Source organism: Haliotis rufescens, unplaced genomic scaffold (assembly GCF_023055435.1).
Source record: "Haliotis rufescens isolate VD_foot unplaced genomic scaffold, xgHalRufe1.0.p SCAF_5, whole genome shotgun sequence".
Classification (NCBI taxonomy): domain Eukaryota; kingdom Metazoa; phylum Mollusca; class Gastropoda; order Lepetellida; family Haliotidae; genus Haliotis; species Haliotis rufescens.
In genome coordinates, this window is record NW_025964223.1 from 30,067,034 (window position 1) to 30,094,408 (window position 27,375).

The window sequence follows — 27,375 nt, forward strand, 5'->3', positions numbered from 1 at the left end:
AGTTCAAGAAATACCTGAGGTTTTCTTTTGACGGGAGGTGTTATCAGTTCCGGGTTCTACCATTCGGGATCTCCACGGCCCCGAGGGTGTTCACCAAGCTGATGTTGATTCCTGCCCAAGTGCCCACACATGGTTCTGCCATCCGTACCTCGACGACTGGTTACCAAGAGCTCTATCGCAATCCCTGAGTCAGATAGCTACACAAGAAGTGATAGACATTCTGATCACTCTAGGGTGGATAGTCAATCTGAAGAAGTCAGATCTGAGCCCTACTCAGAATCTTGTCTTCCTAGGGGCGAACTTCGACACAGTGAGCGGACTTGTATCTCTATCACAAGATCGCATAGTCAAGGTCAGAAGTGTTACTTCCCATTCCTTCTGTCCACAAGACAGACTGCTCGTACATGGCTCCAGTTACTGGGCAACATGGCGGCGAAGGTGGATGTGGTTTGGCGGGCGCGCTTGAGAATGAGACCCATTCAACAAGCGCTCGGTCGACTTTGGGTGAACTCGGAAGATCTCGAGACTGTTCTTGAGACTCCGCAGTGGCTCATTACACACCTTCAGTGGTTGACCGAGGTCGGGAATCTGTCCCGGGGGCTCCCCCTCGACAACCCCGTTCCGTCTCACAACAGTTCAAACAGACGCGTCACTCTCCGGCTGGGGAGGCGTTCTGAACAATCACACTGCCTCAGGACTATGGTCCCAGCAGGGGATCAAACTGCACATCAATGTGCTAGAACTGAGAGTGGTCCGGTTGGTGTTCCAACGCTTCCTGGATCTGCTTCGTGGCCAAGTGGTTCGTCTAGAGATGGACAACCAAACGGCAATGACTTACATCCGGAAGCAGGGGGGAACGGTGTCTCCGTCGCTTCTCCAAGAGACGTGGCAGTTCCTCCTATGGTGCGACACTCACCATATCAGGGTGATACCTGTTTATCTGCTGGGGGTGGACAACGTCCGTGCGGACGCTCTGTCTCGCCGGATCCTCGCTCCTCACGAGTGGAGGCTCGACCCGGGGATATTCGGGATTATCTCCAGGTTATACAGGTCGTTCCAGGTGGATCTGTTTGCGTCTGGGGTGAATCACCAGACACCAACGTTCTGCTCCCGAGTCCCCGACCCGAGGTCAGTGGCGCCGGACGCCTTCCAGCTAGATTGGACGGACAGAGTTCTGTGGGCATTCCCGCCAGTCCCTCTGATTTCCAAGGTCCTATCTCAGCTAGCCACTCAGCCTGCGCGACTACTTGTGCTCCTGGCACCTCTTTGGTCGGCGCAGAGTTGGTTTCCCGTAATACTCAGGTTTCTGGCTCAGCCTCCTGTTCTATTACCTTTACGACCGGACCTCCTATCCCAGAACGGGGCCCTCCACCTGAATCCCAGGATTCAGTGGGTGGCTTGGCCACTGTCAGGAATTGCCTCCAGAAGAGCGGTATACCTGCACGAGTTGCAGACACAATACTGGCTTTGCGGAGTCCCGAACTAACTGTCTTCCACCAGGACAGAGTCAGTATTCGGCTGCCGGACTCTTTCCGTCCTAAGGTTGCACACGCCTTCCACGTGACGGCTCCTATTGAGCTACCTGCTCTTTCACAGCCTTCCTCGTCGGGGACCACTGTAAGACATGCCCATGTCTTGCCTCAAGGCCTATATAGGCAGAACTAAGGGTATCCGTAAGGATAACCAACTATTTTGCTGTTACGGCGGTAGGAAGGCTGGCTCCCCTGCGAGCAAACAATCTATCTCAAGGTGAATAGTTTCAACCATTTGCAGAGCGTATACGCTTAAAGGCAGGGACCCCCCCCTACCAGGTTGAAGGCTCATTCGGTTATAGCAGTGGCTACGTCACAAGCGTACGCCGCCGCTCTGCCCATTGAGATATGCTCAGCGGCTATTTGGGGCCAGCCGAGCACGTTCATCAAACATTACCAACTCGACAAACACTCAAGCGAGCGTGCTCGGTTTGGTCAGTCAGTTCTTGTATGAGCACATTACTGCTTGTCATTCAAACTGACTAGGCGTGTTTGAGAATAACGATTCCAGAATTTACTAGCACCCTGTGCTGTTATTTCTATTTCTACGTTTTACTTGTGATTGTATATTGCTTGTGGTTGGTGACTTCATGTCTCACCTTTTCATTGCATTAATATTCGGCCCTCGATAGTAGCTCTTAATCATAATATCAGGTGTATTGTTGTTCCAATTAGCCATTTTGAATTCTCCTCATGGTCACATTCTTGTGCCCTGCGTCTTGAATTTTTCATGTATATTGCCTGTTCTCTTGCATGCTTTAATTTTTTGTTGTCACTTTTTTTGCATAATTTACTCATTGAACCCAATGAGTTTTTAAGTTATAAATTCCCTGTTGTTTCATTGTTCTGTTGCGCACGTTATGAATACGACTTTTCCTTAAATTACATATTTATGCCTTGTTGTATTACTTGTCACGGTAACAAGTCTAGCAGGGATTCCCACCTATTGTGTTTGGACTGTACTGACCCCTGTTTGACAACATCTCGGTGTGATGTCAACGCTTTCTGCGCTGGCGCCAGCGCACTTGAGATTCTGCTTGAGACATAGCGCTTCAGCGTCACCTTGATATCAGAACGGGAGTGCTTATACGGCGCCAAGGGGATGGAAACAGTCTCCTTACTTCATAAGGTACAATCTTTCAGACCAAAGAATTATGTATTCAGCCTTATCTTCTAGATATGGCTTCAATTTTATGATTTTTCACATGACCTTTTCGTCAACCTCCGATGACAACACGTGGAGTAAACGAGGCACTAGTGTAGTGTACTGTACGTTGAGATCATTTCTTTTAGAGTCTGGAATGAATTAATTATGATGTGGACAGTGGTCATGACTGATGGATGAAATAACAGACCCCCATAACTGCCCTTGATGGGCTGTGGGCGCAATGCGTCCATTCTCTACAATTGTGCATACTGGATGCACATTTGAGCATCGTGTAAAACCCTGTATCATCAACGCCCAACACAATCAGAAACCCCCCTGAAGTTGACTTTTCAACTTTACAGTCTTGTAGACAGTCTAATCTAAATCTGATACCCGCTCTTCAACAGCCAGCTTACACTTTGTATTATTCTTTATTCAGTACTTGTGTGGGCCTACGGCCCATGGTATAATTGAGGGTCGACAGAAGACAGTATGACCTAACAGCGAATTACACTTTGTCAGTGATCACTGACTTGAGCTCATGGGATTGCTCATGTCAGTCCAGGATTTGACGAGCAGAGGTCAATTATACCTGGTTCCTATCAAACAGTTCCTGGCGCCTTACATACAATGTCAGGACCCTTGCCTATCCGTTGCTCTACCGCCTCACCTCAGGAGTTGTCTCAGTTGGTGGGCGGAAGACTCAAACATCTTAGGAGTTGTCTCCTTAACAGTTATCCCTGACATCCATTCGGTTTGTAGAAGCTTCTCTACAGGGTTGGGACGAGACGACCTCAGGGCCTCACTTGGCACATCAACAGCCTCAATTTGGAGGTGCTCATATTGGCAATATGGTTATTGCCCAGCAGGTCACCAAGCCCCATTGACTCTTCCTGATGCCCAGAGCTGACCTTTTGACCTCTCTGATGCTTGTCACCCCTGACTAGAGGGTTTATGTCCAACTGAAATTAGCTCGGTACGTCAGTTTTAGACCTTGGCACATGTTTTTTTCTATTACTGTACTGTTACCTGGACATCCTGCATCCCTCGCACTCTCATTTTTTTCTGACAAGAATGGTCACACGGTTCTGGTCATCGCGAAGGATGCTTTGATGGTACCTTGGACATTTTGAAGAGGGTCTCTTGAGGATCACTTCTGAAGGTATGCTTCCCTTCTACCGTCTGATAAAGATGCATGAAGGAGTAATGCAGGATAAGTTAAAAAATGTAGAAAAATCTAAATATTTTTTACATTTGTATACTTACTCTGCAATACTTCGTCTTACTACCCTCCCATCGCAGTGCTACCTCCCCATGATGTCTTCAGATGTTATGTTCAAGCAGTAATGTGCTCATACAAGACTTCTCCACTTCAAGGTCACGTGGCACCTGTGTGAGGGTATTTTGCCACACAACTGGTTGGAAGAACTTCTTCTGCAGCTGAACCTCTCACAGCTACGTCTTTATGTACATATAACCAGCAGTAAATGCATTAAGGAGTAATGCAGGATGAGTATTCAAATGTCAAATATACTTATATTTTACCAATATCAAAACATACAAGAAAATAATGCTGTGAATAGTGATTTAGTAAAATGTCAAAAGTAGCGATATTTATGATCAATCTAATTTTGCAGATGTTGTTTTCAGTAATTATACTTTGTGGATGATATCACAGTACAGATAATTAGGCAACTTCAAAGTGAGGAGGAGGGACTTGAGTCCCTTTGGCATTGACAGGGTTCAAATGTTGTGTTTATGATCAGAATTATTATCCCCCGCCATGAAGTGAAAGGGGGATATAGGAATGTGTGAGTTTCCATAGCAACGACTGTGATTTAGACTGAAAATTGCGGTAGTCCTCATTTCCGGAGGAGATCTTGAAAAACGTACCATATTTCTTCACCAAACTTGGTACATAGATAGGTCTAGTGGTGAACTGGTGCCTTTTGATAGTTTTGGATTTAAAAAAAAAGTTTTTCGAGTTTCCATGGCAATGACTTTGATTTAGACTGAAAATGGTGGTAGTCCTCGTTTCCGGAGCAGATCTTGAAAACCGTACCATATTTCTCCACCAAACTTGGCACATAATGTCATCTCGCAGTATTGAATACATTTCCATTCTTGTTGGTAAGTTCTGCATTGCTTGTGTGTATGTTCCTCCAAAAGTGTCATGGACACGGTTGTTGCATTCACTGGCTAACTTCATGCAGAAACACAACTCATTACAAATACAACAGCGTAACTGATCTTAAACATACTCAACTGTATAAACACTGCCTCCTATTCTGTATATATTCTTGTGAACCATACTCTGTACTTCACTTGCTTTATAACCGTGTTAGAACCTACACCGAAATCATCGATCCTATTTCTAATAAAGAAGTTGTTTGTCCATTTGTCTCATCCTTACTCATTCCAAATACAGTTACATATTCTATCATAAACTGCAGATGAGAAGCAACACCAGTAATAACTTTTTTTTAGTGCTGCAAATTAGGCCATTTACAAAAAGGCCCAGTGAACATAGTCCACAGGAGCTAATGCATTGCACACAACCGGACATGTCATATTGGCAGGGGATATGAGTATTTCATGCTTGTTATCATTGGTATGGATGATGTCTTTGTTTTTCAGAAAGAAGCAACAGGAGCCCTGACCCATTCGGGAGCACATCTTGACCTGTCAGCGTTTTCATCATGGGAGGTGAGCTATGCCTGGAAGGAGTGGTTGTACAAACCGTATGTAGTTAGGTTGGTGTCAGCAAAGTATTCATGGTGTTCACAGATTCACAAAACAGAAAACTTCAGTTTAATCTGTCAAACCTTGACACTGACTAATCCAGATTTATGTCAAATGTACTCAATTAATTATCCACTGCCTGAATGTTGGGCATGGTCTGAACTGGTGCCTTTTAATATTATGGAATTCTTTTTCATATTTTGTGCATTTCTAGTACAAGTTTGACTTAGCTTCAAATGAGGATAAAGCCTCATTTTTTTGCGGTTCCTAAATCTTTTATTATTTCCTGATGAATTTGCTTTAGCACATCATACATCATACAACCTTTTGGGATTGCAGTAGGTCCCCAACAACCTTGGCCTTGTTTTGAGAGGTGACTGAATGAGTCGGGTGGTCATTGAGTTACATCGTAACTTGACTGAGTGGGACATTGCTTATGCTGGAGTGTTTCTTTAAGAATATGCACAGTATTATAGCTCACTTCAACAATTGTTTTATTTGCAGTCCATGGCAGTAACATGACATTGTTATGGTGAAGGAAATCCATTGCGACCCTAGTCGTGTGAGGACGAGCGTTGTCCTGTTGAAATGTCAATCCCGGGCCATGACGTGGCAGGAAATGAATGACCACAGGCCTCAGAATCTGATCTCTGTAGCCAACACCGGTGAGATTGCCCTGAAAATCCACCAAAGGGGTTCGGTGGCGTGCTGTTATCCCACCCCAAATCATCACAGAGCCACCTCCAAAACGATTCCTCTCCATAATACAGTTGCGTGCGTAACGTTCTCCCAAACGCCTGTAGACACGTTGGTGCCCGTCACTGTGGGAAATGTTGAACCTCGATTCATCTGTAAAGACAACATTTCTCCACCATATTCGAGGTTGGCGAACATGATTTCGACACCATCTTAGATGGTTGACGCGATGACGGTGTGTCAGGATGGGACGTATGGCAGGGCGTCGTGGTCGAATCCCGTACTGGCTTAAACGATTCCTGACAGTGTTGGGATGGATACGGCGCAGTCCAGGAATTGTCTGGGACGTCGTTACTGCCGTTTGGAACCTGTGTCGGAGATGTGTAACTTGAATCCATCTCTCCTGTCTTGGCGTCGCTACTCAGGGACGTCCTGAACGTGGGTGGTCGGCAACGTCATTTGTGTTCTGATAACGCCTCACCAATGCCGATATCGTGTTATGATGGCATTGGAAATGTGTTGCCACCTGTTGTTGCCTCATTCCCGCTCGGATCATTCCAATGGCTTCATGACGCTGTGCAGCTGTCAATCTTGGCATGATTTGCTTGTGATATGCTTGTGTCTGCGCCTGAGAAGTTTTGAATTTTTGAATGACCACAGATCATGCTTTCCAAAGTGACAGCGAATTTTGAGTTGCACATGCTGTGTACAGCTGCACAGGATGCACGTGCAATAACACATTGCACGTCCATAGGCCCCCATCAATGACGTCATATCGCATGGCACGTGCATGAGCGTTTGAATGTCTCCAATAATTGCTGTGTTCAAACCTATATTTCATATGTGGACGGTGTGCCCTAATATCTATATTTTCTCCGTGCACAGTTTCTTTATGTGGCTAGTATTTATTGTTATGGCATCATTTGGTTCATTCATAGTGTTAGAATTTCAGGGTTTACCCTTTTGGATATAATAAGTTGTGTAAAATATTTGTGTGATTTTATTCACTTGTTTAAAATGGTGTGGGATATTGATGACAGTGCCTTCTGGTTCATCATCAACAGGTAAAGAGTTCCGTCGCTCAGGTTCCACACTGAAAATCTGTAGTTTGTAGACAAAGAACCCATTTATCATATGATTGATGCTCCCTGATAATTACTTTTGACATTCACTTTGACATTACCTGTGGTAAGCTGTCTTGTCAATATGCTTGTGTATTGAATGTATATGGTATTCCCTAAATAACATCAAATGTCAGGTGGGGAGAAGGTTGCAACAAATGAGAACTTGGACATTTGTCAGACTTTTATGTTTTCAATTGTTGTCAAATATACCTAATTTTTGCGAATACAAAAACCTCAGTTCCAAGAATCTTGTATTTTGGCTGTCATAAATTTTCAACAGAACTCCTCTTCAAAGTTAACTATCCATAAATAGTTTAATTACTAACAGTAAGAGTGGATTATGAGTTTTATCAAGGTGTGTAAGGATGGCATTTATGTCTTGCGTAAACATTGTAGATACAGGCAACAGATTTGTGTAAACAACTAGATACAGGCAACAGATTTGTGTAAACATTGTAGATACAGGCAACAGACTTGTGTAAACATTGTAGATACAGGCAACAGATTTGTGTAAACATTGTAGATACAGGCAACAGATTTGTGTAAAAATTGTAGATACAGGCAACAGACTTGTGTAAACAATGTAGATACAGGCAACAGACTTGTGTAAACATTGTAGATACAGGCAACAGATTTGTGTAAACAACTAGATACAGGCAACAGATTTGTGTAAACATTGTAGATACAGGCAACAGACTTGTGTAAACATTGTAGATACAGGCAACAGATTTGTGTAAACATTGTAGATACAGGCAACAGACTTGTGTAAACATTGTAGATACAGGCAACAGATTTGTGTAAACATTGTAGATACAGGCAACAGATTTGTGTAAACATTGTAGATACAGGCAACAGACTTGTGTAAACATTGTAGATACAGGCAACAGACTTGTGTAAACATTGTAGATACAGGCAACAGATTTGTGTAAACAACTAGATACAGGCAACAGATTTGTGTAAACATTGTAGAAACAGGCAAAAGATTTGTGTAAACATTGTAGAAACAGGCAAAAGATTTGTGTAAACAACTAGATACAGGCAACAGACTTGTGTAAACATTGTAGATACTGGCAACAGATTTGTGTAAACATTGTAGATACAGGCAACAGATTTGTGTAAACATTGTAGATACAGGCAACAGATTTGTGTAAACATTGTAGATACAGGCAACTGATTTGTGTAAACATTGCAGATACAGGCAACAGACTTGTTTAAATATTTAGATTCAGGATACAGATTTGTGTAAACATTGTAGATACAGGCAACAGATTTGTGTAAACCACTAGATACAGGCAACAGATTTGTGTAAACATTGTAGATACAGGCAACAGACTTGTGTAAACATTTAGATTCACTGTAATCTCACTTTCGCACAGGACACAGACACCAGTGTAGCAAGGATATAATTGTTATGGCAGTACCGTCATGTAGTTTCAGCAGTTTGATGAGCTCCACTTCTCTCAGGAGAGTCAGAAGAACATCGCAGCTCCCAAGATTCAACAGTGGCTTGTTTGTTGCAGGAACTGGCATCTCTGGGATTGGATCGACTCAAATCTGCTCTGATGGCCCTTGGTCTCAAGTGTGGCGGGTAAGTGGAGTGGTCCTATTGTGTGGGTGTCGGCTGGGTTCCTACAGCTGTATACTATCTACACCATATCTACATGCTGGACTCACTGCACAAGTACACCGGAGTAGGGCCCTAGGTTAAAGCAAACATTATCTGCAAACTGTGTGAGCATGATGAGTTGGGATGGTGTATGCAAAACCCCTTCTGAGAAATACAGTCCATTACACAAAATAATTCTCCATAAGTAAAGTTATTTCCTGTACTTAGAAGTATGTATACAGTGGCAAAAGGTTGCTGAAAGACTATATAAAAGTGAAAATATATTGCTCACCATGCAAACAGTATGCCCCCACTCTCACTAATCATGACTTACTGCTGATTTGAATAATTAAGACTATCATTTCATTAATCCATAATTCTGTGCAGTTTGAAATTTTTTGAATGGCTGAGATTGAAGGTCAGTCATTTGACTGGCATATAATTTTGTTATTAATGCCACACATCTTTATATTTTCTTCTGCTACTACTAATAGGCACCAAAATATAGTTTTACAATAACTCCTGCTTGTAACATGGTCCCTCTTTAATAACAAAACTATCACTATGTGCCAGAGTATAGTGCTCACTTTTTACAAACATTACAGCTCTGTGTCTTGGGTGTGTGTGTGTGTGTGCGCATTATACACACTTCTCTCAATACAAAGACATTATCTGAGCATGTAACACTGGAATGCCATGTAAACAAAATCAGTACATCAGTTCGCAAGTTGATCCTTTAATTACACCGTCTGGTTATAAAAAATGTTCATTGTATATCTGGACTTATGTTTGTAATCTAATTTATTAATTGTATTCAAGTTTTCATTCAATATTGTTTATATTAATTTGGTAAAATAGTGTGTGAACTTATTGACAGATTGCACCGACAGAATACGATCATGTTACCTATTGGTGCTTTGAAAACAATCCTTAGTTGACTGAGAACAAGTGCATATATCATAAGTGCCATAGTTTGACTCGTTAAAAGTCATAATGTTTTACTTATCCTGCATTACTCCTTATGGCATTCACTGCTTACCTTACGACAACACAAAGTTAGCGCACGGGTGAAAAAAGAAAGATGTTTCGCATTCCACTCCTGCTTTTTGCCTGGACCATTGCCGCAGTCATGTGACCTTGATGACATGTCACCTTCCTCACATAACTGCCTGTCACGATACAGCAAGGACATGTCTCAGCGGAGCTCTTCAAATTGGATAATTTTTTAAACTTATCCTATCTCACACTTTGCATTTCTCCCTTCTTCTTCGATCCTATGTGGGAAGGTGCTTGAATCATGTTTCCAGCTTCTGAAAATAAAAATAGCCACCGAAGCCCCCCTGCATCTCCATGGTTACGTCCAAAAGCTACGTCAATTACGGCCTCTCGTGTATGCAGTGCCTGCTTGAACTGACTGTGTGCGCCTCTACCAATTCATTCTCTTTCTCACTGCCACTGTGTGGAGACGTGTTTGAACATCACAGAATTGTTTGTCCTTGTTGTCGAGTATGGGAAAAAGGACAAACAACGTCCTGCTTGTAAAGAATGCAGACGTACCTATTCCATGTCGGATCCCCACTCATTATGTTGCGACTGTCGGGGACAGTGCACCCTGGGTTCCATGTGCGGAATGTCATTCCCTAACTAACTTGGCTTTTTAAGTTTACCTGCAACGTTGTCGTCATATTGTCGTTCAAAAGGGGGGGATTCCAAAGCTAGTACCAGCTCATCACACCTTAAAGACAATCCTGTTGAGCCTGTAGTTTATGTCACAGACAAGACCCTCTCTGATAGCTTCCTTACAGACGATTTGTTGACTCACGACCTGTCTACCACTCCACAAGAAGATACGCAGGTCGATGTGTGCTCGGTCTGCCTGACCAACCAGGGTCCCGCTCTCATACCAGCGACCGATTGCTCCAGTCCATTTAAAATCCCAGTCTTGGATTCGGCTCTCTCTGCCCCGCCAGGGCTAGAGATATTGCCGTCGATACGACTTCATCTCAGGTCATTTTAGATCGTCACACTTCCTCCAAGACGACAGATTGGCACCCCTGCTCCCAGGATCGGTGCTCTTGCTCGCAGGATCGGATATCTCGTTCGGCATTCTCGATCGAGTTACCATGTTCGCTCCTCGGCTAATATCGAATGCTTGCACCATGATTGTCATCATTCCCGCTCCCGGGACCTCCTCACTCACCATGACGGCTCCATGACGGCTCTTTGTCGCCATGGTGTGCTGCAACATTCTTCCTGGGATGACCAATTTAAGGCCAAACTGTATCAGCAACCCTGGTCTTCCCGCTTTTTATTTGCTGAAGCGATACAACAGGTTGCACAGGACGTGCTGAGAGATTCTAGCCTTCAGGTCACGGTGGACCTTCTACGTCTCCAGAAAAGACAATTTGAGGATCAACAGAAAAAGGATTGCCAATATCCCCAATTCGTTCTTGCCCAGTGTTACCCTGTCTGGCGCTCGGCATTAAGGGGCTAAAACAAGGACTGGTCGGCTCGGAGTCAGTATACTGTGTCTGAGTGGGGTATTCATGTTAAACTGCGGCATGGTATCTCAGTGAGCTAGCACTATAAATCGGCATCAGTCCGGACTAGTACAAGCAGCCACACACACACACACACGTGCATGCACATCGCTTTATAAGTGCAATAATCTTGGACGCGACGTTAAACCCAATTTCACCTCACCTCACCGTTCTTGCCCGGTGCGATTTACATCAGCATATTTCTTCCCCGCCTAATCCCTTTCAAGGGTGCGGCAGAGGCCAAAGAGGTCAACGAGGCTCGAAGCCATCCTTGGATATCGGTCTTCTTTACCGGACCCAAGGGCGCCGGTGAACTTTCCCAAGTGTGAGGTTCGGCAGGAACTTGACTCCTTTTCAAATCTGCACGACTGGGAACTTCCGCCACCAGCCCTTCCCGTTACAGCCCGGCCGTAGGCGGAAGACTCGAGATCTTTGCAAGCAATTGGACCATGCTCGTAGACCTTTATTCCGCTCACCTCTGCCTCAGGTATATGTGATGTAGGGTTTTGGTTTGAAGGTCCATCGCTATGGAATATTGTCAATCGTTCCTTCTGTTTTGGTTCGCTTCGTATACTCGAATGTGTTCAATAACCATGACGAAGTGTTAAAAGAGTTACCAAACCTATCGCACTCTATGGTCCTTGGGAGATAGTTGCTGTGTTTTGTTTGAAGAATCGATGCTCTTCCAGGATCGATTTTAAGTCGTATGCTGTTTTGCTTATGCATTTACAGCTACGCGGTCTTTCTATATGTACGATGACATACGGCATGTATACCCGATCTCATGCAGTTTCGTTTGAGTAACGTATCGGGATCGTTAAACACCGGTTGATCGTGTGTGTTTTTCCCGCTCACGAGTTCATGTCTTTTAGACGCTAGACAGTTTTCAAAAATCTAAAACAAATTCAGAATTACACTGTCTAGACCCAGCTACCTCGTGCATATCTCACAGTTGTAGTCTTTACAGGCTAGGGTATCTGCCGCCCACCATCCGACCGTGGGATAAAATGCAAAGTGTGACATAGGATAAGTTTAAATATTTGAATATTTTAGTATAAATTGTATATTTATATACTTATCCTATCTTACCAGCGATAGGCCCACCCGACATCCCCGCATCTCATTTACTCTAGCCTAATAAGCTCTGCGAAAGAGAATGAATTGGTAGAGGCGCACACGTGGTCAGTTCATGAGAGGCACGTAATTGACCTAACTTTTGGACGTAACCATGGAGATGCAGGGGGGCTTGGGTGGCTATTTTTATTTTCAGAAGCTGGAAACATGATTTAAGCACGTTCTCACATAGGATTGAAGAGGAAGGGAGAAATGCAAAGTGTGAGATAGGATAAGTATGTAAATATACAATCTATACTAAAATTTCCAATTTTAGACCTTCAGTTTTGGTTGTAATTCTAAATTTTATCTGCGATGGGTGATGTATTCTTTTCATATTACTTTCACGAATTTGTGTAGTTTTATGTGGGTGATTTTGGCATAAAGGACTTTGTCTTTTTCCAATCATGTGGCTCATTGTTTCCCACCATATTGAATTTCCGGTACAATTGTTCACCTGCATAGGTAGTCAAATTGTTTACAATGTATAACATATTCATGTGTTTTTAAATACTAGTAGCTTTGGTATTACATAGAGTTTGTATACACTTTCAACACGTAAAATTATTTGCCGGCAGAATATTTTGTAATTCTATAGCAATCTCCATTTCTATCGACAATTCTTTATTTGCATAACTTATGCTTGCGCGTTGTACTAAATGTTGTGGAAAAAAATCTTCCAAAGATCCTCATCCACATGTTTGGCTAGCACGCAGATCTGCTTTACCATGGCGTTACATAGTAACTGTTCTATTAAAACGTTCATGGAAGGAAGTTTTTTAGGTCCGACACAGTTTTCGCTAGTCATTATCTTCACGATGTGGCTCTCGAGGACATCAAAGGTGTGCGAAGTTACAAATCAGTGGTTGCCATTCTGGGAAATCACAATATGACGAAGGCCCCGGAACTACAGGCCCTACTACGCTCCTTTAGACTTAAGGGTCAGAATGCCAATTTCCATCCCCCTGTGTGGAATTTGAATGCGGTACTTTGTGGTTTGCATACGCCCCCCTTCAAGCCCCTTAACGCATCCTCATTTTATGACCTCACCAAGAAAACAATATTTCTCTTGGCTTTAGCCACGGCGGCACGGGTGAGCGAGTTACAATACCTTGACATCACCATTTGAGCATGGTATGCAGGGAGCGGTACATTTTAAGTTGTAGCAAGATCACGAGGGGTACATGGGTTTTTATGTGTTCCGCGTTAGGTTTTATACCACTATATGAGGGACACATTAAACATGCCCCATGTACCCCAAATGATCCTGCTTCAATGATTTGATTTTACCTACATGTTTTAATGTGACATTGTAAAATAATTCAAATAAATTCCAAATTAATAGAAAACAGCTGCCCCATTGAGCTGAAGTAAGCTTGCTCTATGTCACGCGACATCCTTTGGCTTGGAAAAAAATGTGTGGCTTTTTGCTTTGAAGCAGGGTATAAAGGATTAATTCTGTCTCTCAGAAATGCATGTGCAGGGTATAAGAATTTTATTACCCTCCAAGGCGGGTCACACAGTATTGTTACAAGATCACATGGCTCAATCAGATCTCTTCATTCGGACATGGAAGTATGATAACTCAGGTTGTGCTGGGATTTTATAGCCCAAAAATCAACTATAGTCAAGTCTCGTTAATCTGACACTCGTTAACCTGACAATCGGCTTTATCCGACACTAATGATGGGAACCGATTAAATCAGTACTATTTAGACCCGTTAATCCGACAGTCTCGCACTCTGACTCCAACACACCTAATTTGCAACGAATTGATGAAATCACTTATATATCAGTCTCGTTAATCCGACACAGTGATCAGCAAACTCTGTGGTCATATGCCCGCGAATACACAGCCCCGTGTTTTGATGCGAAACGAGTCGTCGAGTAGCTGCATATTTCAATGGCTGCAGAGATAAACTTGCTTAACAATATACAATTACTGCTTTAAATAAACAAAACAGGATTATTCACATGCCTAGATTACCTCAATCTCATTAAAATCGGATACAAGTTCTCGCAACCGCTGAGGACATCCCATTACACGTCACGTCAGAACGACTTTTTGCAAACTGACCGACCAATGAAATTACTAACAGGAAATCGACATTAGCCACTAAGAAAGCAGCTTTCTTAAACATTGGCGACTTCAATTCCAGACTATGCTTTTTTTTCTAAAATGTATTTTGAATCAGTCATACAGTTTGTAACAGTAGTTTTGTGTTAACTTTAGAGGTTGCATGATTAGAAAATGTTTTCTGCCAACAATATAACACAACAATATAAATATTACCTTTTTCCTTTTGTTTTATTACGTGTTTGAATCGTTATCTATTGTGTAGTTTGTCTGATTTTCGATCACGAACGTTGATACTACCTAATTTCGTCTATCCGACATACTCGTTAATCCGACATAATCATATGTAACCAACAATGTCGGATTAACAGGACTTGTCTGTACCAGGCCAACCAAATCGTTCCTTCACTATTCCACCAATTTTGATGATTGTGGGAGTTGAAGATGAGGATGAACTCCTCTTGTTCCCTGTGTGCGCACTGCAAGTTTTCGTCCGCCGCTCCAAAACTAGGTGTGGATCATGGAAACGGTTATTCATTCCGGTATTCCGTACATCCAGGACCAAAGTAAGGCGCAACACCAAATCTCTATGGTTATGCACAGTCATCCCACAGGCTTACAAGATAGCCAAACTTGATCTGCCAAGAGCGAACACCCCTCATGAGATCAGGGCAGTAGCCTTTACCATGGCTCAGCTCTACATAGTAACTGTTCTATCAGAGCTATCATGGAAGAATGTTTTTGGAGGTCCGACACAGTTTTCGCAAGTCATTATCTTCGCAATGTGGCTCTCGAAGATGTCGAAGGAGTTCCTAGTTTTTGCCCTCTGGTAGTAACCAACCCCCGACACAAATTATGAACTCATCCTACCCAGAGTTTTGTCTAAAACACGCACAGTGGGATGATTTGTTTCAAGCTTTATCAGCTTAGGCTCGGTAACGCCTTACAGTTAATGTGTTTCCTTTTGGGGTGTGAATTATTGAGGTTTTGGACATCTGAAGGTATACCCTCCCGATACAGATGCATTAAGGAGTAATGCAGGATAAGTAAAGAATTTAGTAAAATCTAAATATTTTTTACATTTGTATACTTATCCTGCATTACTAGTCTAAGGACCCACCTATCGCACTCGACCTATTACAGAGATCGGTCACCAGTTGTGGATAACCATCACCAACATGGAAAATACAGTCAGTGGGAGTATCCTCGTTATTACACTTATACTACCCGCAATGCCCAACTCACACGAGATCCGAGCGGTTGCCCCCACTATGGCCTAACACAGTAACTGCACCCTCTCCACCATCATGAGAGGGTGATTCTGGAAGTAGGGCACAGTTTTCGCCTTTCACTACCTTCACCACATCTCAATAACTCGGAAACCGTTTAATATTTTATTATGAAACTTGCATATGTATCAAACACATGCTGAACTGGTGCCTTTTGATGTTTTGGTATTTCTTAAAATTAATATTTTTGTGTTTTCTTGTTTTACTTAGTGCATGGTGTCTGCAATGGGGACAAGTTCTCACAGAAACTACTGAAGTTACATGAATTACATTTGCAAGATTTTCTAAAAAATAACAAGACTGAGTTAACAAAATGGTGCCATAATTATATTTTCCAGGGTTAGTCCTTTGCTACATGTATTTCAACACAGTTAAGGCCCTTACTCCATGCTCTTCAACAATGACGTGATATTATTTACAACTATATGAACTAACAAAATTCTAATTTGCCCCCTGGTGATAACACTGTTTTCTTGTTTTCTCTATTCTAGTTGTTAATTTGGTCAGGCATTTGTAAAGGCTATATTCTTCTCAATTTTGTAGGGGGCTCGGGTGGCCTAGTCGTCTAAGGTGCCGCGATTCGCTGTGCAGAGTTGCGTCCCTTGGGCACGCCAGAAACCTATGATTGTGGGTTCGAATCCCGGTTCGCCCCAATTATGTTTCTAGGTTTGTCAGCACCATACCCGTGCTCGTGGGTTTCACCGAAGTGGTAAACGTCTTAGACCTGCATCACTTCGGGCTTTCCTCCTACATTAAGCTGACACGCCGTGATATAACTGAAATAATGTTAAAAGCGGCGTTAAACCCAACTCGCTCGCTCACTCACTCACTCACTCACTCACTCACTCACTCACTCACTCAATTTTGTATCTCAGACAAACATCTTTTTGAAATATTGCGAAGCAAAGATTTGTTTTTTTGAATCTACAGAAATATATAAAAGATTTCGCTATTAAAATAAGAAGATCAAAAACTTTGTCAGTAACAATATTTTCTTTAACACCAAATAATACAAGTTCAGCACTTAATTTCATATGATGTATATGGTTACATTTATTTATACAATCTAAGAAGGTTTTCCAAAATACTTGTACAAGTTCACATTCCCAAAAAAGGTGTACAATAGTTTCATCATAACGTTTGCAAAAAGAACAAAGCATGGTATCAGAAATATTCATTTTAAACAAAAAAAAATTAGTTGCAAGTATTCTATGTATGATTCGATACTGAAACCAACGCAATTTCACCTCTTGCGTTGCTTCAGAAGGCTTAATACAAATAATATTCCAATTCAATTTTCAAGCGTATATTAAATAAATCATGGATCTTTTATCACATATTGTTTGAAGAAGCAGAACCAAAACAAACGTATGTATCTCTTTCTCATATTTGTTTCTTGCCAGGATCAGTGTTTGAATAATATTTTGAATGCTTGACTGTGTGTATGTTTTGTTATATTTCCTAAAAATCACCTTGGCACCATTTCCAATACTTGTATTTAATTTTCCCAAATGTATAGATACATTGTCTTCAGAATGTGAGGGTGACCATGGCCCTGGATGGCCATCCTCCTCATGTAACGGGGAAAAGGGGAAATCAAAAGTATAAAACAAACAAAAAAATTGGTCAGGCAGCCGTAGTTGCCAGTTTGTCCAGCAATAATAGTTGCCACTTATGCTACCAGGGCTGGGCAGCAGTTATTGTGTATACAGTATTGTTTAATTTACTAGTAGGATGGTAGCCCTCTAGCATCTGCACACCCTTGGCCATTTAATCCACTCTTCTCCCTTGTTGTTCTTACAGGTGTGGGCATCCTCCTTGTGGTAACCCGCACCCTCCAACCTTTCACGATAATGGATTTTTTAGTTGTTTTTTTTTTTGTCAATTACCCTAACGACCATGCATTGCACAAGACTCGTTAAATAAATAAATAAATAAAAAATTGATGTTGCTATTAATTTTTATATTTATTTTTATTTCGACTGACCTTGTATGGAAAAGCTGGGAGAAATATGTGAAATATTAAATTGTATTGACTATGGCAGCTAGACATACAGGACTTTATGTTGGTGCTGAATTGGGCATGGGTTTTGCCAGACATAGTGATGTCAGTGAACCAGAAGTGCTTATGATTTTGTTATTGGGGTAGCTAGAGGCACAGGACTATGTTACTGCAATAGACAACACTAGAGACCGAAGATGACTACAGAGTGATTTCATGAAGTCCAGACGATAGATGTTTCTGTTGGGAAAGTTTTAGGGCATTCAGGGAAAGATGGGGATGGGGATGCTTCTGTTTTTGCATGTAATGTAAACACTTTTCTTGTTCGACCAACCTTTCACATTTAAAATAATTAATGACATACTGATGAGCATGAGTGATGAAACTTTTTAAAGAACATATCCTGGTAGATGAGCAAGCAGTGCAACTTCCTGATGTTGATGCTTGCATGTATAATGATGTATAATGATGGGTAACATCATCCATGTTGCAGCACACTGGAGGAGCGAGCACAACGGTTGTTCAATACCAAGGGCAAGAATCTTGAGGACCTTGACCCTTCATTATTTGCCAAATCCAAACCAGGGAAGGCTGGCAAGAACAGGTATAGTACAGTGTGAATGATCATCATTGAAATATTATGCTGTATTAATTACATTTAAAGAACAGTGGGAAGCAGTCCATGCTTGTTGTGCATTCAAACAGATGCCTGGTAACGGAGACGCGTAATACGCTTGACATATAATTGGATGACATCAAAGACGAGCTCACTCAGCATAAAAAGAGCCTATGTCCACAATTTTTTATGAATTGTGATCCATGAACTTACTTGATAAGCACTCAGGGTGCTCTCAAATTAAGAAATAGGGGGCGCTTATTGGAATATAATTTTGGTGAAAGAAAACATAATTGTAAGATCGTAAATTTCGTGGTTTGGCGAATGCAGAAAACGCCAACTCTCAGTATTGTCCCCCTTTAGATATATATGTCTCTCACAAATAATAGTACCTGCATCCTTGCACGTAGGAACTAACATATTCATGTATTTGTGATAACTTAACTCCACATTAACGATGAGTAAAAATGATCGTCAACGCCCATTGTTCCAAACAGGAAGTACCGGTAATCAGCAGGTAAAGTTGAAAAATAAAATATAAACGTCTGCTTTGTGTTTTTCAAATATTACCTTATATTACTTACCTTTTTTTTCAGTGAGAATGAGGATGTATATAATGTTTATAACCACTTTTTTTTTAGCAACTTTTTTTGTTGTAAAATCAACTTTAATATTCTTTTCTTAAAACGTGTTCAATTGTTGTTATTGTGTCGGCTATGGTGCTGGATCAAGATAGGTCACCAGTTTAACAATCGATATATACAGCTTGTGAATGAAAATACTACAACCCCTACCCGAGATTAATTTATAAATATAAATATCCGAAAAGGTACATCTAGTTTTTAATTAATCATAGTTTTCAGAAGTAACATTACTTCGCATAACAGCACTGCCACAGGCTAATTTGCATATCATGTGACCGGACTTTTCTCTCGTTTTTAAACAAACACTGACATCAGAACAGACTTACGCTTTACATATTGTTTTGAGTAATTATTTGCTACTAAAACTATGACTGTGAGGTGCATGACAATATACATTTATGCATCAAAGTGACAGTATTGCTACCTCTCCGTATGGCTTTGATGACAGCACATGATCTAAACAAATGAAAACTACTCAAATGGAAATAATTCTTCGAGTTTTAAGATATTTTCTCTCTGAAAATTAACCATGACAAATGTTTATCTTGATGTATAGACTCATAAAAAAATGAAACAGAAGAAAATAAGATCATTGTTGCATTGATAAATATGAGTTGGTGCTGTCGCGGAATGTGGTAAAGCAGGTTCCATGGAATGGGACACAATTTCGCCGAAATTATTATGTAAACATTCTTGAATGAATTTTTGAATAAAATTGATAAAATATATTAAACTTAAACAGTGTAAGAAAGGGCGCTTATTCTGTCGAATACGGTAATTTATCATATAATAGGTAGGTTACTCGGCATGATGAGGCCAAAAAATAAAACAGTATCTGTGTGTGTCATTTAAGGATAAGCATGAAAATATAAAGGTAGGTACTATTTTCATTGTTTACAAATAAATATGATATCGCTCTTGTTTTTCAGCAATAGAGTCAGAATTGATGATGGGGGACCAGGACAAATTACTAGGATAATTGTTATCATAATCAAAATAGTAGTTAAGATAATGCAAATCAGTGTCTTAAAAAGGTAGTAGCTCAGGCCTTTTCGAGATATAAATTGCTGAGAAATTTAGTGAGGACGGTCTTGATATTGTAATAATGATAATATTATATTGATATCACACTGTCCTCTCACATGAAACAGACCACATAACACAGCCATGTAACAGCCACATTTTCCTTCCTTGATGTATCAGGTGATCAACAGTATGTCAGAGCTATTCTTTTGCTTTTTAAAGCACAACTCCAAAATTCTGACCACCCAAATATCACATTGTTTCACTCTACAAGAACAAAATGAAATAGCAGCGTAAACCAATTGTTTATTTCTTTCAACAAATGCTGATCAACTGACACAGGACTAGGTATGGAACTTGTTGCTTGTATTGTAGGGATTCTGAACGCCAAAGAGAGATAGCTGCCCTAGAGGCCCAGGTCTACCGGTTTGCAGAGATACTTAGTGAGCAGCGGGCAGCTACACGGGACAATGTGCAGCGTAAGCAGGCCCGCACTGGGGAGGAAAGGGAGGAGTCAGATGAAGAGGAGTTCTCTGATGATTCTGATGATGATGAGGAAGATATCCCGTACAACCCCAAAAACCTCCCTCTTGGCTGGGATGGCAAGGTACGACAACTTACAATGTGAGACCATGCTTTTAGATGACTATATCAAACATTTGACAGTGCCATGAGATGCCATCATGAGGCCAGCACGTGCTCATAAATGGGTTCACTACTTCTCATCTAATTTTGGCTTAAGCTTCTCAGACATGTGTTTTCTATCACTTGCCATTTGAGGAAAACTGATTGGGACAAGATATAGGTTTCATAGATCTGTTAAGGAACTCGCTGGCTGTCAACACCCGTCTATATTTTATGAACAAAACCGTACCACACAAGACATATAATTTTTAGACGGATGTTGTATTTGGAATAAATGACAGAAAACAACACTCACTGCATTTGTTCCTTCTAGACGCTTGTTGACAGCCAGTGAGTTCCGTAACATATCTGCACATGTGGAGTCAGTTTGCTGTGGTCTTCTAGATTTATTGTTTGGTTCCACTGAAATTTGCTGGGTTTTTATCATTACGATGCAGACTTTATCATTTGTTTTCTAATTGTGTGGCTATTTCAATATTGAAAGTGTGTACATATTCCATGGTTGTGGTAGCTCTCTACTGATTTTCTTTGGTTGGTCTGATATTCATCTAGGCAGTGACTGAAGCCCCAGATAAGACAGACAGGGAATTTCTGTACACAATACATAAGATAGTCCAGAGTACATTCTTAGTTTTTGTAGAAACAATGGATGATCTATTACTGTCCTTGCAGCCTATTCCATACTGGTTGTACAAGCTTCATGGCCTGAACATCAGCTACACCTGTGAAATCTGCGGCAACTTCCCCTACAGAGGACCCAAGGCATACCAGAGGCACTTTGCAGTGAGTTTTACACACACTCTTCCACCTTGACATGCACTGTTCCACCTTGACACGCCTCTTCCACCTTGACATGCACTGTTCCACGTTGACACACACTCTTCCACCTTGAAACACATTCTTCCACCTTGACATGCACTCTTCCACCTTGACATGCACTCTTCCACCTTGACACGCCTCTTCTACCTTGACACGCACTGTTCCACGTTGACACACATTCTTCCACCTTGAAACACATTCTTCCACCTTGACATGAACTCTTCCACCTTGACACGAACTCTTCCACCTTGACACACACACTTTTCACCTTGACATGCACTCTTCCACCTTGACATGCACTCTTCCACCTTGACACGAACTCTTTCTCCTTGACACACACACTCTTTCGCCTTGACATGCACTCTTCCTCCTTGACACACACACTCTTCCACCTTACATGTACTCTTCCACCTTGACACACACACTCTTCCACCTTGACACACACTCTTCCACCTTGACACACACTCTCCCACCTTGACACACTCTCCCTCCACCTAGACATGCACTCTCCCACCTTGACATGCACTCTTCCACCTTGACATGTACTCTTCTACCTTGACACACACCTTTCCACCTTGACACACACTCTTCCACCTTGACACACACTCTTCCACCTTGACACACACTCTTTCACCACACACTCCCCCCCCTTGACACACACTCTTCCACCTTGACACACACTCTCCCACCTTGACACACTCTCCTCCACCTTGACACACTCTCCCACCTTGACATGCACTCTTCCACCTTGACATGTACTCTTCCACCTTGACACACACTCTTCCTCCTTGACACACTCTTCCACCTTGACACACACTCTTTCACCACACGCTCCCCAAACTTGACACACACTCTTCCACCTTGACACACACTCTCCCACCTTGACATGCACTCTTCCACTTTGACACACACTTTTCCACCTTGACACACACACTTTTTCACCTTGACACACGCTCTCCCACCTTGACACACTCTTCCACCCTGACACACACTCTCCCCCCTTCACACACACACTCTTCCTCCTTGACACACACACTCTTCCACCTTGACATGCACTCTTCCACCTTGACATGTGCTCTTCCACCTTGACACACTCTTCCACCTTGACACACTCTCCCACCTTGACACACACTCTTCCACCTTGACACGCACTCTTCCACCTTGACATGCGCTCTTCCACCTTGACACACCTTTCCACCTTGACACCCACTCTTCCACCTTGACACACACTCTTCCACCTTGCCACACACTCTTCCACCTTGACACACACTCTTCCACCTTGACATGCACTCTTCCACCTTGACACACTCTTCCACCTTGACACACTCTCCCACCTTGACACACACTCTTCCACCTTGACACGCACTCTTCCACCTTGACATGCGCTCTTCCACCTTGACACACCTTTCCACCTTGACACACACTCTTCCACCTTGCCACACACTCTCCCACCTTGACACACTCTCTTCCACCATGACACACACTCTTCCACCTTGACACGCTCTCTTCCAGCTTGACACACACTCTTCCACCTTGACACACACTCTTCCACCTTGACACACGCTCTTCCACCTTGACACACACACTCTTCCACCTTGACACGCGCTCTTCAACCTTGACATGCACTCTTCCTCCTTGACACACACTCTTCCACCTTGACATGCACTCTTCCACCTTGACACGCACTCTTCCACCTTGACACGCACTCTTCCATCTTCACAGACACTCTTCCACCTTGACATGCACTCTTCCTCCTTGACACACTCTCTTCCACCTTGACACACACACTCTTCCACCTTGACACACACACTCTTCCACCTTGACATGCACTCTTCCACCTTGACACACTCTTCCACCTTGACACACTCTCCCACCTTGACACACACTCTTCCACCTTGACACGCACTCTTCCACCTTGACATGCGCTCTTCCACCTTGACACACCTTTCCACCTTGACACACACTCTTCCACCTTGACACACACTCTTCCACCTTGCCACACACTCTCCCACCTTGACACACTCTCCTCCACCTTGACACACTCTCCCACGTTGACATCCACTCTTCCACCTTGACATGTACTCTTCCACCTTGACACACACTCTTTCACCACACTCTCCCCAAACTTGACACAAACTCTTCCACCTTGACACACATTCTCCCACCTTGACATGCACTCTTCCACTTTGACACACACTTTTCCACCTTGACACACACACTTTTTCACCTTGACACAGGGGGCGGTCGGGTAGCCTAGTGGTTAAAGCGTTCGCTCGTCGCGCCTAAGACCCGGGTTCGATTCCCGACATGGGTACAATGTGTGAAGCCCATTTCTGGTGTCCCCCGCCGTGATATTGCTGGAATATTGCTAAAAGCGGTGTAAAGCAATACTCACTCACTCCACCTTCACACACACTCTTCCACCTTGACATGCACTCTTCCTCCTTGACACACACTCTTCTACCTTGACACACACACTCTTCCACCTTGACATGCACTCTTCAACCTTCACACGCTCTTCCACCTTGACACACACTCTTCCACCTTGACACGTACTCTTTCACCTTGACACACACTCTTCTACCTTTGACACTCACACTCTTCCACCTTGACATGCACTCTTCCACCTTGACACACTCTTCCACCTTGACACACTCTCCCACCTTGACACACACTCTTCCACCTTGACACGCACTCTTCCACCTTGACATGCGCTCTTCCACCTTGACACACCTTTCCACCTTGACACACACTCTTCCACCTTGACACACACTCTTCCACCTTGCCACACACTCTTCCACCTTGACACACACTCTTCCACCTTGACATGCACTCTTCCACCTTGACACACTCTTCCACCTTGACACACTCTCCCACCTTGACACACACTCTTCCACCTTGACACGCACTCTTCCACCTTGACATGCGCTCTTCCACCTTGACACACCTTTCCACCTTGACACACACTCTTCCACCTTGACACACACTCTTCCACCTTGCCACACACTCTTCCACCTTGACACACACTCTTCCACCTTGACATGCACTCTTCCACCTTGACACACTCTTCCACCTTGACACACTCTCCCACCTTGACACACACTCTTCCACCTTGACACGCACTCTTCCACCTTGACATGCGCTCTTCCACCTTGACACACCTTTCCACCTTGACACACTCTCTTCCACCATGACACACACTCTTCCACCTTGACACGCTCTCTTCCAGCTTGACACACACTCTTCCACCTTGACACACACTCTTCCACCTTGGCACACGCTCTTCCACCTTGACACACACACTCTTCCACCTTGACACGCGCTCTTCAACCTTGACATGCACTCTTCCTCCTTGACACACACTCTTCCACCTTGACATGCACTCTTCCACCTTGACACGCACTCTTCCACCTTGACACGCGCTCTTCCATCTTCACAGACACTCTTCCACCTTGACATGCACTCTTCCTCCTTGACACACTCTCTTCCACCTTGACACACACACTCTTCCACCTTGACACACACACTCTTGCACCTTGACATGCACTCTTCCACCTTGACATGCACTCTTCCACCTTGACACACTCTTCCACCTTGACACACTCTCCCACCTTGACACACACTCTTCCACCTTGACACGCACTCTTCCACCTTGACATGCGCTCTTCCACCTTGACACACCTTTCCACCTTGACACACACTCTTCCACCTTGACACACACTCTTCCACCTTGCCACACACTCTCCCACCTTGACACACTCTCCTCCACCTTGACACACTCTCCCACGTTGACATCCACTCTTCCACCTTGACATGTACTCTTCCACCTTGACACACACTCTTTCACCACACTCTCCCCAAACTTGACACACACTCTTCCACCTTGACACACATTCTCCCACCTTGACATGCACTCTTCCACTTTGACACACACTTTTCCACCTTGACACACACACTTTTTCACCTTGACACACGCTCTCCCACCTTGACACACTCTTCCACCCTGACACACACTCTCCCCCTTCACACACACACTCTTCCTCCTTGACACACACGACCGCCTCCGTGGTCTTGTGGTAGAGCGTCCGCCCGGAGAGCGGAAGGTCCAGGGTTCGATCCCGGGCCGCGTCATACAAAAAGACGTTAAAAGATTGTACTTGTTGTTACCCTGTCTGGCGCTCGGCATTAAGGGGCTAAAACAAGGACTGGTCGGCTCGGAGTCAGTATACTGTGTCTGAGTGAGGTATTCATGTTAAACTGCGGCATGGTATCTCAGTGAGCTAGCACTATAAATCGGCATCAGTCCGGACTGGTACAAGCAGCCACACACACACATACACGTGCATGCACGTCGCTATATAAGTGCAATAATCTTGGACGCGACGTTAAACCCAATTTCACCTCACCTCACCTCACCTTGACACACACACTCTTCCACCTTGACATGCACTCTTCCACCTTGACATGCGCTCTTCCACCATGACACACACTCTTCCACCTTGACACGCTCTCTTCCAGCTTGACACACACTCTTCCACCTTGACACACACTCTTCCACCTTGACACACGCTCTTCCACCTTGACACACACACTCTTCCACCTTGACACGCGCTCTTCAACCTTGACATGCACTCTTCCTCCTTGACACACACTCTTCCACCTTGACACGCACTCTTCCACCTTGACACGCACTCTTCCATCTTCACAGACACTCTTCCACCTTGACATGCACTCTTCCTCCTTGACACACTCTCTTCCACCTTGACACACACACTCTTCCACCTTGACACACACACTCTTCCACCTTCACATGCACTCTTCCTCCTTGACACACACTCTTCCACCTTGACATGCACTCTCCCACCTTGACACACACTCTTCCACCTTGACACGCACTCTTCCACCTTGACCTGCGCTCTTCCACCTTGACACACACACTCTTCCACCTTGACATGCACTCTTCCTCCTTGACACACACACTCTTCCACCTTGACACGCACTCTTCCACCTTGACATCCACTCTTCCTCCTTGACACACACTCTTCTACCTTGACATGCACTCTTCCACCTTCACACACACTCTTTCACCACACACTCCCCCACCTTGACACACACTCTTCCACCTTGACACACACTCTCCCACCTTGACACACTCTCCTCCACCTAGACATGCACTCTCCCACCTTGACATGCACTCTTCCACCTTGACATGTACTCTTCCACCTTGACACACCCTCTTTCACCACACACTCCCCCACCTTGACACACACTCTTCAACCTTGACACACTCTCCCACCTTGACACACTCTCCTCCACCTTGACACTTGACACACTCTCCTCCACCTTGACACACTCTCCTCCACCTTGACACACACTCTTCCACCTTGACACACGCTCTTCCACCTTGACATGCACTCTTCCACCTTGACACGCACTGTTCCACCTTGACATGCACTCTTCCACCTTGACACGCACTCTTCCACCTTGACACGCACTCTTCCACCTTGACATGCACTCTTCCACCTTGACATGTACTCTTCCACCTTGACACACACTCTTCCTCCTTGACACAATCTTCCACCTTGACACACACTCTTTCACCACACACTCCCCAAACTTGACACACACTCTTCCACCTTGAAACACACTCTCCCACCTTGACATGCACTCTTCCACTTTGACACACACTTTTCCACCTTGACACACACACTTTTCACCTTGACACACGCTCTCCCACCTTGACACACTCTTCCACCTTGA

The 27,375-nt window shown here is 43.5% G+C and overlaps 1 protein-coding gene across 1 annotated transcript in view; it reads left to right on the forward strand.

Annotated features, from left to right (window-relative positions):
* The window catches only part of LOC124122162 (splicing factor 3A subunit 3-like), a 64,903-nt gene that overhangs the window by 33,149 nt on the left and 4,379 nt on the right, over positions 1-27,375 (forward strand). Inside the window, exons 10-14 of the mRNA XM_046485286.1 lie at positions 5,317-5,385; positions 8,762-8,829; positions 18,362-18,472; positions 20,527-20,758; positions 21,469-21,579. Coding sequence (XP_046341242.1) covers positions 5,317-5,385; positions 8,762-8,829; positions 18,362-18,472; positions 20,527-20,758; positions 21,469-21,579 — 591 coding nt within the window. The remainder of the gene's footprint in view (positions 1-5,316; positions 5,386-8,761; positions 8,830-18,361; positions 18,473-20,526; positions 20,759-21,468; positions 21,580-27,375) is intronic.